This window comes from Ursus maritimus, unplaced genomic scaffold, assembly GCF_017311325.1.
Source record: "Ursus maritimus isolate PB19 unplaced genomic scaffold, ASM1731132v1 scaffold_14, whole genome shotgun sequence".
Classification (NCBI taxonomy): domain Eukaryota; kingdom Metazoa; phylum Chordata; class Mammalia; order Carnivora; family Ursidae; genus Ursus; species Ursus maritimus.
The window spans coordinates 51,721,521-51,739,260 of record NW_024423786.1 but is presented as its reverse complement, the minus strand read 5'-3'; the positions used below and the strand labels follow the sequence as shown (position 1 = coordinate 51,739,260).

The following is a 17,740-nucleotide window of genomic DNA, read 5'->3' as shown; positions in this document are numbered from 1 at the left end:
TGCCCACCTCCTGGGGGCAGAGCCCAAGGCGGGCTGGCTCCTGCTACAAGGCCGGCCCCAGCCACCTACCTGCATGAGGAGCAGGCCCACGATGAAGGCGCTGCCCTGGCAGTAGCCCACCTCCCTGTCCACCAGGGAGTATGCCTGCAAGGGAACACACACGCATCACAGCCAGGGCCCTCTGCGCCAGCAGGGGCCTGGGTAGGGGAGGCCCGAAGGACCCGGGCCTCACCTTCATGACGTTGAAGAGGACCTCCTGGCCCAGGCTGTCCTGGCCCTTAAAGAACTCATGCTCTGGGTAGGTGCGGGCAATGTCCCTGCGGATCAGCTTCTCACACGGCGAGGACATCTTGAGCAGCTCTGAGTACTGGTTCTTGACGGGCATGTCTGTGGCACTGCACAGCAGCTGCCACACGATGGCCCGGAAGTGGTGTGGGATGCCCTTGCGGATCAGCTCCTGGCAGTGGGGTGGGGCGGGGGCAGGAGGCTGGGCTGGACCCTGTCCCAGGGCAGCCTCCCCACGGCCACCCAGCCCAGCCCCTGGGACGGCACTGGCCTCTGCCTCGCCCGCAGCCCAGAGCTGGCTGAGCCACTGTGCGGCAAACAGAATGCACGCCGCTTCAGGTGCTGTCCCCAATCCGTCACGGGACACAGCAGGGCAGGAGACAGCCGGGTACCTGAGACGCCAGTGTGACAGCCACTTGCCTCCCCATCCTCACTCCGCACCTCACCCCTCCCATGTCCTGGCAAGGCTCATCTCCACGTCTACCCTCTGCCCTCTGGCCCTGGAAGACCCGGCTGCTGCTGCTGGAGGCCAGGTGGCCCCGGTGGCCCAGGTGGCCCAGGTGGCCCCGCCCAGCCCCACAGGCCCCGCCCACCTTCAGCAGCTTCTCTTTCCTGCGGCGCCACTCCTCCCACTCGTTGGCGATCCGGCCCCACAGGATCCATGTGTCCTCCTCCAAGTGGCTCAGGTTGGAGGAGGCCGAGGAACTGGACACCAGCGAGGAGCCGCTGTTCCGCCGGGAGCCGTTCATGGAGCGCATGGACTTGGAGTCGGCTTCCAGGAGCCTGGGCATGGAGGGCTGGTGGAGGTGGGCCCAGACTTCGGGCACCTCCTGCCCCAGCCCCTGGTCTCTAGTGATATCCTGGGGCCAGGGCGCCGCTGGGGAGTCCGGCCCCTCCTCTCAGGAGCCCCGGAGGCCGCCAGGGGTTGGGTCTAAATTGTTCTTGCCGAATGACCTTGGCCGGTGCCCTAAACTCTCTAAGCTGCATCCTTATTCCTGGATCCCTGGAGAGGCTGCTTTCCCATGTCCCATTCTGTGTCCAACACTGGGCTGAGAAGCATGTATGTGAGTGGACTTAGTCTTGAATCAACCGAGCAGGGCAGATTTTGTTAAGATCTGTGCTTTAACAGACCAGGTGTAGAGAGGGTGAGCCACTGGCTGGGGGCAGCCAGCTGGCGAGCAGATGTATTACCGTGTTTCTGCAGCTCTGACATCTGGGGCCTCGCTGACCCTGAAGGGACTGCCCCGCAGGCCTAGCAGATTCCTAGAGATGGTTAAGGACTTACGTGCCAGTGCACCTTTCCTATGCAAACCAGCCAATCTAGAACCCACAAACCAACTACCTCCCCTGCTCTGACCCCCCCAGGGCCAGGTGCCAGACAACTAGGGCTAGCCCCCACCCCAGGGCCGGCTGAGATTATTTAAACCGGCCAGCTTTATAGCTGCTCACACGGCCTTGCTGTTCCTTCCTGCAGAAACTACAACAAAGGCTCTTGCTCACATTTTCACTCACTCCCTCTGCCCCCGACTGACCCTGGTGCTTTCTTGTTTAGCCCCACATGGTGTGGTGCACCCCCTCCTCTTAGGGACCGTGAGTAACAAACTCTTCACCTGTTGTCCCTGCCATATCTGAATATAATAACAATGCCTACATTTTAAAACCGGGGGAGGGCCAGAGGAGAAAGGTGGGAAGGCCTGGCTCAGAGTCAGAGGCTTTGCTCTTCCCTCCTACAGAGGCTCAGTCCGCGAAGGCCAGGTTCACACAACCTCTTGAAACTCTGGTCTCATCTGAATGGGGAAACTGTCTGTTCATCCAGGGGTGAGAGAACAATAGGACATGGCCCCTGTCAAGCTTCTGGTGGGAGCTGTTACTTTGCCCAGGGCCAAGCCCAGCTCTGAGTGTGACGGGGCCACCAGGAACTTCTGTTTGGGGCCCAGGCTGCACCCCTGAGGCTGCTCCCCATCCCCCAGGCCCCAACTCACCGGTTCTGCTCTTCAAGCTTGGCCAGCAGCTCCAGCTCATCAGGGCTGAGGTTCTCGGAGTCAGAGGTGGGGGAGCAGGTGGGGGCAGACAGGGCCTCCTGGGATGAGGAGTCGGGGCTCAGAGTGGGGCTCGCCATGGCGGGCAGGCTCATCAGCTGCGAGCAGGGCCAGGTCACAGCTCTGTCTGGGGACAGGAGACACATGTTGGTCAGCACCAGGTGGGGCGCCTTATCCTGTCCTGCCGGCTCTAGGCCAGTTGAGCCTGCTGCTCAGGGCTTCCGATCACCGCTCCGTCCACTCGGTGTGCCCCTCATCCCCACACACTCCAGCCCAGCCGATGGCCGTGCTGGGTCCTTCTACTCCAGACGCTAGCTACCAGGATCCCTGCCTGTGTCCAGCTGCGTGGATGGAGACAGAAGGACCACAGCCAGGGCCCGAGCCATGCCCTGCTGTCCCTGGGCATGAAGGCCAAGTCTCAGCTTGACACTCCTGAGTCTTCAGCAGGGCCAGGGGCCAAGGGTCCCTGTCACTTAGACCTTGGGGGTGCAGAAGCCCCTGCTGCAGTGGCCCTTCCTGACAGCCTTGGTCCCTGTCCCTGGCTGTGGCTGGTCCTGGGAACCCCGCCTCAGCATCTGACCTTCCCCGTCTCATCAACCAAAGTGGGCTGCTGGCACAGCCAGAAGCAATTATTCTCTACTGTTAATTGTCTGTTGCTGCCAACGGCCGGAAGAGTCGACTCCTCTTGGGCTGGGAAGCCAGGGATGGATGCGTCGAAGTGCTGGGAATCTGCCCCAGTGGCTGCAGAGTGAGAGCCATGAGCTCTCATCAGTATCCTAACCGTAGCCTGCTGTGTGCCAGGTGGGTGCCAGGCCCATTTGTCCTGTTCTTCTTGGGGATGGTCTGGCCCCACCCTCCTGGGGGCTTCAAGAACACTGGCCTCTTGCTTTCTGCCAGCTTCAAGAGAGGCAGATCAGCATCAGGCCGAAAGCAAAGGCTCTGGACTCCAACGAACCTAGGTCTGAACCATGGGTCCCCCTTAACTGGCTGTGTGGCCTTGGGCCAGTCACTTGGCTTCTCTGAATCTCCAAAGACTGAAGATCATACAGGACCAACTTCAGAGGGTGGCTGTGAGAACTGAGCATGCCACCACATGTAACATGGGAGAACAGTGCCTGATACTTAATGACTGCTCTCTCCCTCGCTGCTGGCCATTCTTATTCATTGCCGGGTCAGGGCCAGGGCCAGGGCCAGGGCCAAGGTCTAGCTGGGCTCCAGGGTTCTGGAATGCCTAGTGTGGGGACTGCGGGCAGAAGCTGGCATCACCCTGGTGGGAAGTTTCAAGGGCTGGGAATGGCTAGGGGAGCGGAGGCAGGGGCTGGGGGTGGTGTTCCTTCTACTCAGTCATGCCTCTGGTAAGCCCAGACTAGCATCAAGGGCCTAAGAAGATGGGTATCTCCAGGGCCGTGGAGGCAGGAAGACAATGCTGCTCCCCTCACTGTCGCCTTGGATGGCTCCTTCATGCCCACCTCCTCTCCCGCATACTCTGAACCAGGAATCTACTATGGCCCTTGGACCCCACCCGACCTGGCTCTGACAGCTCAGCCCACAGGGCAGCCCTTGTCCAGTCCATGGAGAGGGGACATCCGGCCCCCTGGGCACAGAAGGATGACGACAGGACAACAGTAGACCATTTCATACCTGCCGTCAGGTCACTGGGCACCTACTCACAGCCCAAACTCAGAGCCCAACCAACACCTGAGGGCCCACAGGTTGGCTGGGCTTGACTTTGGCCATGCATTTGATTCCCTCCCCTTGTGCTGCCCTGTCATGGGGGGCGGGGGAGGTGGGTATCATTCTTCTTCCACCTTATAAGGGGCCCAGAACCCTCCCTTCCCTGGTCTCTGTGGCTCCTTGGGGCCACTGGTGCTGCCTCTTGGCTCCCAGAGGCTCTCCGGATCTGTTGGGTGCCGAGGGCTCTGGCTTTGGTGAGCCGTACAACTCTAGGATGCAAATCCCAGCAGAACTGGAAGACCTTTTCTTCCCATCGCCTAGTTGGCCAGGGATGACTAGCCCAAGGACCAAGCCAGTGTGCACCATCTAGCCAGGAGTTAATCTCTCCGGAGAGAGGGACAGTGGGGGCCACTCTGGGGCCTACTACAAGGTCAAAGTCTGTGACCAGCCAGGGCAGAGACGGGCTGTGGACAGGAAGTGCTGACCTAGAAGGATCTCTCTGGGCAGGGACGGCCTGGGAAGGCAGTGTGGGTTTCTGAACGTCGGATTTGGGAGGTGAGGAAGAGGTGGTAGAGGCGAGGACTGGAGCCTCCTAAGCACAGCTGGGTCGGGGGAGCAGTGGGGGCTCTAGAGAAAGAGACCATATGTGGCCAGGGTAGTGGTCTGGGCCCACTGTCTCCTTGCTGAGCCCAGGAGATCCAAGCCTTGGAGTGGACTGGCACCCCCGCTGCTGCCCCCAAAGTGCCCAAGAGAATGGTTCAACTCTGGGTTTCTGATTTAAAAACACAGCCGGGGGCCAGCCACTAGCAGTTGGTTCAGCTGTTTATCACATATTAATGTGTACTTCATACAGGAAATAAAAGTGATTCAATACATAAGGCTGAAATTTGCAGTCTGAGAGGCAGAACCTTCTGATCCCTCAGGAACTTTCTCTTGACTCATCGTCAGACTAAACACGGCCTGGCCCTGGAAGCCATCCCCCTGATGCACACGTATACACAGACACGCACACTCATACCTTGTATACACTAACAGTCATGTAATTGACACTCCCACACCCACACATACTTACCTACACTCACACACTCACACTCATGCATTCTCACACCCACACACCCACCACCCATACACATGGATATACACACACACACTCAGATACATGCACACTCATACACATCCACACCACCTCACACCCATATTCTCGCATGCACACACACACACACACGCTTCCTGCACTGACCAGATCTTGCCACCCTTGGGACTGAGTAGATCGGGATGGACACTGGCTTGCTGCTCTCCCAGCTCTGTGGGTGGCCCTGCGTCCCCTCCAGAGCGCCGCAACTCTTACTGGCTCAACCGTTCCTTCCCTGATACTCACTGTTCTAGGCCCAGGGATATGGAGGAGAAAGGGCCTGGTAAGACACCACCTGCAGAGCCAACCTACCCTTGCTGGTTGGGTATTGACACAGAGATAAGGCAGGTGCCCTCGAGTGCTGAGGGGCCACAGTTCTTTGAGGTCCATGCACAGGCCCAGTAGAGCTGAGGTCCCAGCCTCTCAGCATCCTCAACTTCAATCCCCTTTGCCTCTGCTCTATCTCAGCCACTTAAAGGGGGTCCTGGACGCTGCAGGGTGAGCAGTGGGCCACCTACCCCTGTGCCTGCTGGCACTACCACCCTCCACACCCCCGTAGGGTGGCCCATGGCTTATGAGGCTGAGCCAACCCGGAGGGGTGGGAAGAGACTGCCAGTGAGCTGGGGCCAGGGGCACAGGGGCAGGAAGGTCCAGCTGCTGCACGGTTTCCACCGCCCTTTCCCTCTCCTTCTCAGGGGTCTTTGCACACTGCCGGTCATGCTTCCTCCTTCTTGAAGTCCTCTTGCAGCTAGCTTCAGAGAGGCTGGGCTCCTGGCTGCTCTCCTACTTCTCTGCCAGGGCCTCCTGCATGGCACCCCTCCTCCACAGGCCCTGCCTCGGCCCCTGTCCCTTCATGCCCTTCACCTCCCTCTCGAGGCTTCAGTGACCACATATATGCCTCCTTTTCCAAGCTTGGCCTTTCTCCTGAGCACCATCTAAGATTGCCCACCTGCTCCCGAATGTCTCCGTCAGATCCCCCACCAGGGCAAGAACCGTCCCTGTCTGGGTTCCCGCTACTGTGGTGCCCCACACTGAGCCTACAACATAGGACTTGAGAAATATCTGAGGAACTGAACCCACCTGCCCACCCACCAATGCTTGCTGAATGCCTACCAGGTGCTGGGCACCACACTGAGCAAAGACCGACGGAGCCGCTGCCCTCCAAGCACACGGGGTGTAGAGAGTGAGAAACCATCGTCCAAGCTTTCTCTTACAGATTGAGAGACGTGCTTCAAAGAACAGATAGAGCGGAACACCATCTGGCAGGTCCCTAAAGAGTTAAATATGGAGTTCCCATATGACCCAGCAATCCTGCTCCTAGATATCTACCCAAAAGAATGGGAAACATACGTCCACATGAAAACTTGTACGTGACTCTTCACAGCAGCGTCATTCATAACAAACAGTGGAAACAATCCAATGTCCACTGATGGATGAACGGATAAACCCAGTGTGGTCCATCCATGCACTGGAATATGATTCAGCCATAAAAAAGGAAGGAAGCTCTGCCGCACGCTGCCATGTAGATGAACCTCCAAGCCATTATGCTCAGTGAACGAAGCCAGACACAAACCATAACAAGTGACATGACGGCACTGATAGGAAATGTCCAGAATAGGTACATCCACAGGGACAGGAAGTTGGGTAGTGGTTGCCAGGGGCTGGGGCCTGGGGGGTGGGGGGAACGGGGGAAGCTGCATCCAGGTTTTCTGTCTTGGATGAAATGTTCTGGGACTAGACAGTGATGACCGTTGTACCACATTGTGAATATACTGAAACCCACTGAACTGTTCACTTAAAAAGGGTGAATTTTATGTTATGTGAACGATAGCTAAGAGGAAAAGATGATAAGGGCTGGGCTGGGCTGGCGGAGGAAGCGCGGTGCAGAAGCAGGAGAGAGGCATGCCACTCCAGAAAAGACTAGAGAGTTCTGCAGGGGCCAGACCCCCGCAGGGCCCTGTGGGCTCAGGCAGGAGCCTGGCTGGGCTTGCATTTTAGGAAGACCCTCCTGGTCCCTGGTGGGGAGAGGCTTCCTAAACTCAACACTCTCCTGACTAGAGCCAGCACCTCCTGCTGCAGACGGGACTCGCTGGGTCCATGGTGCTGCCCACCTGCTCAGGCCAAGCCTGGCGCTACAGCCCTGCTGCTTGCCCAAACCCTGCAACCACTCCCTACTTGGAGATGGAGCCCAGATGTTTTTGCCTGGTGCACACAGCCCTGCCAACCTTGCCTCTTCCTTCATACCAGCCCCAAGATCACGATGCTCAGTCCCCCAGGACCACCTGCTTCTTCCTACCTGTGTCTTCGCACATGCTGTTCCCTCTTGCTGGAAGGTCATCCTCCAACACCTGGTTTGAATATTTTTTTTGGTGAAATCGTTCCTCTCAACCCCCACCTCCAGCATGCTGGCTCACTCCCCTCTCTCTCTCTCTGAGAGTACCTACCCCTACACCTGAGCCCAGGGCACAATCCATGACAATTATTTCTATACAGGCCTGCCTGCCCTACTGGGTCATGAACATTCTGAGGGCAAGGGCTTATCTTCTTAATTTTCTACTCCAAGCTCCTAACACATCTGAAGTTTAGTAGGTGCTCAATAAACATTTGCTGAATGAATGAAGACAAACATTTCTGGGCTGCTCAGCCAAGTGATCAAGGTCAACATCAACAGTGATAAGTCACATTGAGAGCGTGGGCCTATGATGAGCTGACAAGGGCATGTCGCCTCTGTATCTTTCTCCCCAGAACACATCATCCCAGTTTAACTACGAAAAAAACATGTGACAAATCCAGATCAGGGGACATTCCAGAAAATGCCTGACCAGTCCTCCCCAAATCTGTCAAGGTCATCAGACATACGGAAAGTCTAAGAAACTATACTATCCCAGCCATGAGAGCCGAAGAAGCCTTGATGACAAAATGTCATGTGGGATCCAGGATGGGATCCTGGAAGAGAAGAAGGAAATTAGGGCAAAACTAAGGAAATCTGAATAAAGTGTGGACTGTAGTTAATGCATCAACGTCGGCCTGTTAGTTGTAACAAATGCGCCAGAGCAGCTGAAGATGTTACTAATTGGGGAAACTGGGTGTGGGGTCTGCAGGAAATCTCTACTATCCTTTCAATTTTTTTGCAAATCTGGAACTGTTCTAAAAAATAAACTCTACTTTAAAAATAATTTAAAACAGGGGCGCCTGGGTGGCACAGCGGTTAAGCGTCTGCCTTCGGCTCAGGGCGTGATCCCGGCGTTCTGGGATCGAGCCCCACATCAGGCTCCTCCGCTGGGAGCCTGCTTCTTCCTCTCCCACTCCCCCTGCTTGTGTTCCCTCTCTCGCTGGCTGTCTCTATCTCTGTCGAATAAATAAATAAATAAATCTTAAAAAAATTAATTTAAAACAAAGATTCTGTATCAGCATAGACAGAAAAGTAAAGGCCAGCTGTAATGCACGCAAGGTCCCGTAGCAAGCGGGACACTCATAGGAACCCCGAACCAGGCCGCAGGGGAAAAAGGATTTGCACTTGGATTTCTGACTCCAAAGCCTCTGCCCTAAATCGATCCTCCGTGCTGCCACTCTCTCTGCATTACTTTAGAAACAATATACATAAAACACGACTGCCCAATTTACTCTGCGCTCAGTAAAGCACAGTCATTACTTCTCAATGGGGAGAGGGAGGGAGCGTGTGTGTGTGTGTGCCGTCTTGCACAGCTTGGCATTTTCAGAGGCCGGAATAAAGACCCCAAGTTTCCTTTCAGTTTGGGTCCCTAACTCCCCGCCCCGCCCGCCCCCCCCCCGCCACTTCCGATCCCCTACCTGTAATGATTATGGGGGACACAGACTCATTTCTGAACCAGATACCTCAGGAAATGCCATGTGACCCCCTATGCCCAGCCTGCCAGAACTGTCAGTGTGGGCCAGCAGACCACCAGGGTCTTGGCTGGCTCCAACTCCGGGGGAAATGGCCTGGTGTCTGGGTCCTTTTCCTTGCTGAGGGGTGGGCAACCAATGGGTAAGCTTGGATATCAAGGACAGCAACTGGAATTCAGAGCTTACTGTCTGCCCTCCACTTCTCCCCTGTTCTGTATATCTTTGTGATACACTTTGCCTCAGTTTCTTCATCCAAAAACAGGGCTAATGAGAGTACCTGCCTCACAGGTCTTGTTGGGAGGAAGATCTGAGCTAAACTTGTCAAGTGCTTAGGACAGCAGCTGGTCTGTGGTATTTGTTCCCTGCTGGATGGAATATTCCATGTGGGCAGGGGCTGTCTAGCCACCACTGGATCCCCAGAGTCTAGCACACCATCAGACATCCAATATTTGTGGAATGAATAAAAAAACCTCTTCTCCCCAGCAGGCACCCCCAATGGGGTGGCCCTCTTTAAAGGTTAAATGCAGTGAAACTTAATTATCATTATTGGAAATAATAGCAGCAGCAAATACCTTCAGACTAAAATCTGATAGGTAGACCCTTATGGCCTATGGAATCCCTTCTGACCTAAAAAAAAATGTTTACTACCCCGTATCATCACCAACTTCCTTTCTGCCACTGAAACAGTCTCAACCCTGGCAAATCCCGCATTTCTCTATATTTTAGGTCCTTGAGAATGACAAGGGAGAAAACTGAAAGCCCTTATAAGCCTTCCAGGACAGGGGAATAAGAGAAGGGGCATCCTGCAAAGGCTCTTGGCTCTTCAAAGCCAAGATGGTATCTTTTCTGCTGCCTGTGTCAGTGGCAAAGTCGCTGGGCCGGGGGCAGGGGATGAGGTGGGTACACCCTGCCTTTGGGAGCTCTCTGAGGCAGATGGGTCAACCTCTTTCTGTGGAAGAGCTCCAGGCCGTCTTTCGTAAGTGGGTGGGTAGGGAAGACTGTCAGATCCTAAAACGAAGCAAGTATTTACTAAGCATCTGCTATGTGTCCTACACTCGCCTGAGACTCTGCCGTGAACAAAAGGACAGGCTCCTGCCCTTGTGGGACTAGTGGGCTGGCGGTGTGGGAGACGCACCTCAATGAAACGATCTCACAACACATCACAGCATGCTGAGCAAGGCAAGAAAAGTGCAGGTGAGCTGTACCGACAGGCCCTTCAAAGATAAATCTCTCCCCTGGCTGCGGTGAGTCTGTTCTCACTCCTTGCACTGACACTGCTTGACTTCTGGAACATGTGTGCTACAGACGCCCCCAGGCAGGGTGGGCTTGCTGCCTCTCTTGAGTTCCTCCAACTATGGGTCCGTTTTCCTAGGGAGGGGCGCACGGTATGTGCCCCATGGATCGTGGGACACAGGGCCTACAGGATGAGGTCCACCAAACAAGGCACAACTCCCTGAATGCACCACGCTTCTCCTGCTTTGTGGGCCTCTGTCCAAACACTCTGCCTGCCTAGAACGCCCTTCCCTGCCATGCCTGCCCGGTGAGCTCCTCTCTGGGCCTCTATGTCATCCCTGTGCCGCCTTCCCTGATGGCCCGGGGATGCACTGGACCCTTTCCTGTGCTCCCGCAGCATGCTGTGCGAAATTCTGTCTCATGCTTCCACACGACGAGCAGCAGGACGTGATGGTGAGGGCACACGCTGGAATCGTGGTTCCTTCGGCTGGTTTGGAGGATTAAATGAGATAGTATGTGCTTGGCACAGGGCCTGGCATGTGGGATGGGCCCGATCAGGGTGTGCCAAGAGGGTCTTTAGAGGCGGGGCGGGACCACGTGTGACCTTCCTTCAGACCCCAGCACCTGACTCAGTTCCTAGCACGTGGTGGGGCTTCACCTGGAACAATCAGCATCTGTATTCTGCCAGAGGAAACTGAGATCACTCTCTGCCTCACCCCCCTGCACCCATCAAAGCGCATATACAAAGACACAGGCCTCTACCCCCAGCCTTGGGTAAAAGTGCACTAATACTGTTCCCAAGCCCTCCCCAGGAGCTTTCTCGTGTTTGCCCGAGGAGTTCATAGTCTATTCTGAAGAGCCTTCTGGCCCCACTGCATCTGCACAAGGGCCCACCCTGGGGAGGCTGTGGAGACTGTTTCCGGTGTGCCTCGTGACCTTCAGGAGTCTTCATCCACTCCTCCCTTCAGCAAGTGGGCAGAACGAGCCTCTCCCCACCCGGGTCTATGCATCAGAGCTGTACGCGAGGTGAGGGCATTGCCAGCAAGTAGGCCCCCTCCTACCCTCCATCCCCACGGGAGGCTTCTGTGTGGCCACAAATCCCACAACAGACCATCTCTCAACCCCCAACTGAGCCGGCTTCCTGAGCTGCAGCTTGGCCACAGAGAGATGGCCATTATCCAGTGAGGCGTCAACTAATGACAACCAGGGGACCAGGGCGGCCAATGATTCTGCTAGCACCCATAGATGGGCGGCAGCCCTGCTGGACCCCACTGACCGCTCCCACACAGTGCCCAAGGGACATTCAGGATCACATCCTAACCTCACTGGCTCCCCTGCAGTACAAAACAAGGTTCTAAGGATTTATTCCCCCATTCTCCAGACAGAGAAGTTGAGGCCCTGAGCCAATAGGTGCTTCTTCCCAGGGCCGTCTGGAGTCCACTGGTTGAATATCCACAAAGAAGCCTGGGTTTGCGTTTCTGGGACTTTCCAGGCATGCTTGTGTGGCTCAAAGGAGCCCAGACAGGCAGTGCTGGGGCTGGACTGATCTGGATTCTGCACGGGCGGGACGCAGGCTCCTCCTCACTCCCTGCGGTCCTGGCCACACCATCTCGCCAGTTCTGTGATCTCCTTTCCTCATCCCTGTGCCAGGGCCAAGCCACCTGCAGCTCCTTTCAAACCACCCGCAGCCGACCACAAAAGCCCAGGGGAACCCACAGGTTGGACCTGAGGGTGAGAGCTGTGGGGTGGCAGGACGGGCAGGGAGAACCAACATAACCGGGAAAGACGGGTGGACATGGGTCCTCTGGCTTAATCAAAGCCCGGCCAAGGGAAAAACCAAGCTGACTGCTCGCTCGTGTTCTACCCGAGCCTCTTCAGCACATTCTTCCCTTCTGAAAATATTCCTTAACAAAGAGCTGTCTGCTTCTGGCAGGCCCAAACCCAGCCCCACCGGGTCCCAGATGCCAGGAGAGAAGGAAGCCGTTTCATTTTGGCATGACACACTGGTCGTGGGTGAAGGAACTCATGCGGGCTATCAGGGGCTGCCCCTGGCAACAGTGCTGGCCCTGCCATTTGAAGCCAGCAGGCAAGATGGGGTCAGGATGCTGGTCCTACCAGTCTGGTCAGACTTCAGGACTGGGCCAGGAGCAACCTGAACTCCCCCTCCCCACCAGGGGGTGGCATAAATCAGGGGGCAGGCGGTGCTTCCCTTTGGGAGACTTCCGTGTAGGAGGGAGAGTGAGTGCCCTTCCCTTTGAAGAAGGGCAAAGCAGGGAGAGATGGATAAAGGGGAGGAGGCCTGGGGCAGGTGTCCACAGGGGTGCTGGGAGATTCTGGGTCACCCTGCCACCCTTTTGGGCCCCGATGGGGATACCAGGTCTGGGAGGCTGGTGTGGCTGGGCAGGCTGGCTGCCTGGGGCATGTCTTCAAGTCGGCCTGAGCTGGGAGCTTTGGGCACCACAGTAGGACCTGGGCAGGTGAAATCCACGGAGGTGTGTGAAAGTGCAAAGGAGTACTGTGTGTGAGAGAGTGTGTGTTTGTGTGTGTGGGGGGAGGGCCCAATTGTCTAGGTCTGTGTTGGAGGTCTGAGTTCCTCTGTGTGTGCTGGAGATCCAAGTGTCTAGCTGTGTGTGTGTGTGTGTGTGTGTGTGTGTGTACACCCATTCGCAGATCAGGGGGCTCCCGATGGCTGTGTGTTAGGGGCCAGGGTGTCTGTCAGTATGAGTTGTCGAGGGTTCACGGTGATCTCTCTCTGTGAGAACTGTTGGCTCCCAGATGTGTGTGTGGTGGTGGTGGTGGGGGACATGCAGGCATGAGTGTGGGGTTTTCAGAAAGATGTGTGCATCTGACCCTGAGAAGGGTTCAGAATATCTGTTGGGAGGTCCTGAGCAGTAGGTGAGGGTGGATTTTCAGGACGAGTCAGGCTCAGGGGTGTGTGTGGAGCTGCTGGAGTGTGCTGGGAGGAGCCTGAAGAGTGATTTTTTCTGGTGCCCTTGGGCATGGGGTTGCTGGGGGTGGGAGATGGGCCAGCAGGCTGAGGGGAGGCCTGTGGGTGGGAATCCTGATTTACAGAGGCTAGGGGAAGGGTCCTGTGGGGTTGGAAGGGAGGGGTAGGGCTCTGATGCTCCTAGCCTTGGGGCTGGGGGAAGGTCTGGGCCCAGAGACAGGATGCGAAGTGAGGGGAGGGATGGGATGGCAAGGGGTCTGCAGATGGGAGGGGTCCTGAAGGATCCGGAGAGAGGGAGGGCGGGGGTCCTGGGCCTGCGGGGGGGAGGGGCGCCTTGGGGGGCGGGTCTGCGGGGTGGGGGCTGGGGGAGTCCTGAAGGGTCCAGGAGGAGTTCTGAGGGTCTATGGTAAGGGTGGGCGGGGGTCACAGCCGGGGGTGGGGGGAGGCCCCTGGAGAGGGGGCGGGATGGGGGAGGGGGCGCCTGGAAGGGTCGGGGGAGGAGCCCCGAGGGGTCCAGAGGCATCCGGAACGAGGGTGGGCGGGGGCCTGGGCCCAAGGCAGAGGGCCAGGGTCCTTGCCGGGAGTGCCGAGGGCACCCAGCGCAGGTTCCATGGCGAGGCAGCCCGAGTCCCGGTCTTGCCTGGCCCCCGCGGGCCGCAGCGCGGAGTCGCCGGCCTGAGAAAGCGCCCGGGAGGCCCGGCCCGCGCCGCCTGCCTACCTGCGCCGAGCGCGCCGCCATCGCCGTGCCGAGCCTCACTGTCCCGGGCCGCGCCGCTGGATCCCCGCCGCGCTGCTCGCCCCGCAGCCCCGGCCCGGCCCCCTCAGCCGCCCCCCGGGACCGCGGCCGCCGCCGGTTCTGCCGCTGCCATTTCACCCGCTGACAGGAGCGGCTGCCCCGCCCCCGAAGCCCAGTCAGCCAATTCACCGCCCCCAGGCACCCTGGCTCCGCCCACCACCCAGGAGTGACGGGGTTCCGGGCCAATCTGTAGCCATTCCGTGAGGAGGACCCTGGCTACGGCCAGAAGGTTGCCGCCTCTAAGGAGAGAAGCAAATTGAAATTAGGAAAGCAGTGAAAGACGGATGGTTTTGCCTATCGAAACGTGGAATCCTGTTGAGCAACACCTGGAGGGACCAATAACAAGGAGAGAGGGGTGTGTCTCTGAGGGAAGGCTGCGGCCCTGAAGAACCCCAGACCGAGGCAGCCAAGCGTTTGGCTCTAAGCCCCGCCCAGAGCCGGGCTTTCTGCCCAATAACAAGACGTCCTGAGCCGTCCATTATTATCTGCCCCTCAAATCTCGGCCTTGGCAACTGTTGAGGCTCTATAAAGAAGATTGACACCTAGGCACCCAATAACACTGAAGGAAGGCGGTGCAGTGAAACTGCCTGGCCAATGGGGTCGTGATATTGGTTTGAGGTTAGCCTCCCGGGCGGTGGGACTTGAGGCCGGATTGAATGAAATAGGGGCGGGGCTGAGGGGGCGTAACCTAGACCCACAATGGGGCGGGGCCAGTACGGGAGAGGCTAATGGGTTGGGTCTGAGAAGGGGCGTTGGCAGGCTGAGGGGGCGGTGATGGGACCGCATTTTTGAGCCCGGTCTGTGCTGGGGGCGGGGCTGTTGGGGGTGGGGTCACGTCCAAGGCTCAGGCCCTTCCCCTAACCTAGTCTAGGCCGGGTTAAGTATCTTCTCCGGGGCTCACACAGTGCCTAATGTTCACCCATCAAAACTCTGAACAGGCTGTGTCATCACTGCTTACACAGCCCTCCCATCCCCCCACCTGGGGGGTTGGGGGGATGATGTAGGGCCTAGGTCGGGTCTCCCCGGGGTCCCCAGCGTTGCTGAGCAGGGGCCTGGTTCCTGGGAACTAAGTATAAATGCTTGACGAATAAATGAATGAATGGTAGGCCCAAGATTCTCAACGGGGAAGAAAAGGGTGGGGGAGTGTCACTCGGGCTGGGGAGAGCATGTAGGGACAGTCAGTCACTGACAGCAGGCAAGACTTAGCAAAAAGAACAAGATTCCACCCCAAGGGATGGGCCCTGGAGGGGGTGGGGCAGGGAAGGACCCTGTCACAGAATCGAGAGAGTAGCATGTAAGTTCAGGACAGGGGCTGAAAATGGGGAGGCAGAAATGGGTGTGGGAGGGCTGGGACGGAGAGTGGGGCATGTCAGGGCCTTCTAAGCTCTGAGATCTCAACCTTCTAAATACTAGGGGCTTCTATCTGGTTTTGGGAGCAATGACTACCATCTCTTCGCTGCCTGCCCCTGGCCATCTCTCTCTGCTTCTGTCTACACTGTCCCAACCTCATTTTGCTTCTGTCTGCATCCTCTCTGCCACTGTGTATTCTCTCTGCCCCTGCCTAACTCTGAATCTGTCCACACCCTCTTTGCCTCTCTATCTCTTACTATCTACATTGCATCTATTAAAATTCTGGAACTGTAAGAAAAGCCCCAAAACATATTTCTAAAAAATCGAATGGTAAAAATAAATGTAATGCATTCCTTCTCCCCACATGCCCGTATCCCCTCCCCCCCCCTTTTTTTTGTAAGAACAGATCTTTACCTCCCTTCTTTTAAAGTCAGCTTCTCTGCTGGGCATTTCATAGTCCTGACAAAGTTATAAGGTGACTTTGGATTTGCAGAGTATGAAGCTGAAATGAATCTCATTGACATTGTCACCTGATTTCTGGGTGGGCTTGAGAGGGGGCCATAGACCTTCATGGGTGTGGTTAGAAATGCAATGCAGTGTGGGTGTTAAGTCAGGAGGGTAAGAATAATGCCAGGACGTGGTAAGGATCCAGTGAAAGGCAAGGGACAATCTTTATGTTGACTGCCCGTGGTCCCTCAGTGTGGGGGACTGAGAAGCCATCGTAAGGGCCAAAGGCTTGGGGTTTACTTGGGTTTCCAGAGGTTTTCCCCACTAGTGTTCCCTTTAGAAAAGAACAGTTTGGTGTGAGCCACACCTTCCGAGGAACAGAAAAACCCAGACTGGTAGCAGGGATCTGAGAGACAGAGGGGTCTGTCTGTAGAGACACATGTCTGGGTGGGGTCCAGGGCACCCCAGAAAGGGGTCATGACCAGTTCATTTCTGGGGTCTTGCCTGGGAAATTAGCAGCATCTGGTGTCTAGTGAATAAAATCAAACACAAGAAAAGATGCACAAGACATTTGACCCTCTTGTCCTCACATTGCCATTTTCACACAAAGGATGGTTTTATTCTGGGGATACTTTGATTCCATTTTTATAAGCACAGCAGAAAAAAAATCCAACACATTTCTGTTGGAAAATACTTTTGAATCACAAACTGCATTTAGCCAATTAGATTCCTGGATCACTTTTCTGTTTAGTGCAGCGAAACCATTCCCAGTTTTTTTTTTCTATGCTCATTTTTACTTGATTGAAATCTTTATCAGGAACATTTTTTTCCTTCTTTTTTGGAAACATTCAATTCATTGATCAGGCTCATTTTGTCCAATCTTTACCAACTGTTAATTCTACTGCTGTGATTTTTTTGGTGTGTGGTTGTCATTTCTCCAGAGTCGAATTTTGCACATTTGAATTTATTAAAAGACTCTTCTCTCAGTATTTTGCTGATAACAAATTTTAGCACAATCAAAATTTTTTCCTGGGTTAAACTTTGAACTCAAAATTCATTTGTTATGAATATTGACTAGTGTGAGCCTAGACCTCATTTGTCTCATAGAGAGAGAGAAAAAAAAACCCACAATATCTGCAGCTCTTTTTATGAGGAAGTGGAGTCTGTTTTCTTGTCACTTGAATCTGAGCTGGCTTGTCACTTTTTCTGACCAACAGACTGCATCAGAAATGATGCTGGGATGGGGCGCCTGGGTGGCACAGCGGTTGGGCATCTGCCTTCGGCTCAGGGCGTGATCCCAGCGTTACGGGATTGAGCCCCACGTCATGCTCCTCCACTATGAGCCTGCTTCTTCCTCTCCCACTCCCCCTGCTTGTGTTCCCTCTCTCGCTGGCTGTCTCTATCTCTGTCGAATAAATAAATAAAATCTTAAAAAAAAAAAAAAGAAAAAAAAGAAATGATGCTGGGCTTGTTCTAAGCCTAGACCTTAGGAGGCATTATGACTTCTTTCTCTTTTTGGGGAAAAAAAAAAAAAAAGAAAAAAAAGAAATGATGCTGGGCTTGTTCTAAGCCTAGACCTTAGGAGGCATTATGACTTCTTTCTCTTTTTGGGGAAAAAAAAAAAAAAGGTGTTTTTTTTTTTTTTTTTAAGTACGCTCCATGCCCAAGATGGGGCTCGAACTCACAACCCTGAGATCAAGAGTCGCATGTTCTACCGACTGAGCCAGCCAGGAGCCCCTCTGTTTTGAAAATTTTTAATTGTGGTAAAATAGATATAACGTAACCCTTTGCCCTTTTTAAGACAATTCAGTGGTATTAAGTGCATTCACAGTGTTGTATGATCAGCGCTGCTATTTCCAAAAAGTTTTCATCATCCCCATATAGAAACTATGTCCCCACTAAACACTAACTCCCCATTCCGCCAGTCCCCACCAGCCCTGGTTACCTCTCTTATACTGCCTGTCTCTATGAAT

General features: G+C 55.3%; 1 protein-coding gene across 2 annotated transcripts in view; it reads right to left on the bottom strand.

Moving 5' to 3' along the window:
* EVI5L (ecotropic viral integration site 5 like) overlaps window positions 1-13,953 on the bottom strand; it is a 28,609-nt gene extending 14,656 nt beyond the window's left edge. For both annotated transcript variants that reach the window (XM_040629419.1, XM_040629420.1), the window contains exons 1-5: window positions 13,893-13,953; window positions 2,268-2,451; window positions 879-1,068; window positions 233-457; window positions 70-144 (exon numbers count right to left, since the gene is read on the bottom strand). In XM_040629419.1, the coding sequence (XP_040485353.1) occupies window positions 70-144; window positions 233-457; window positions 879-1,068; window positions 2,268-2,419 (642 nt within the window). In that variant the 5' untranslated portion in view covers window positions 2,420-2,451; window positions 13,893-13,953. The remainder of the gene's footprint in view (window positions 1-69; window positions 145-232; window positions 458-878; window positions 1,069-2,267; window positions 2,452-13,892) is intronic.
* Window positions 13,954-17,740: the final 3,787 nt, after the last annotated feature.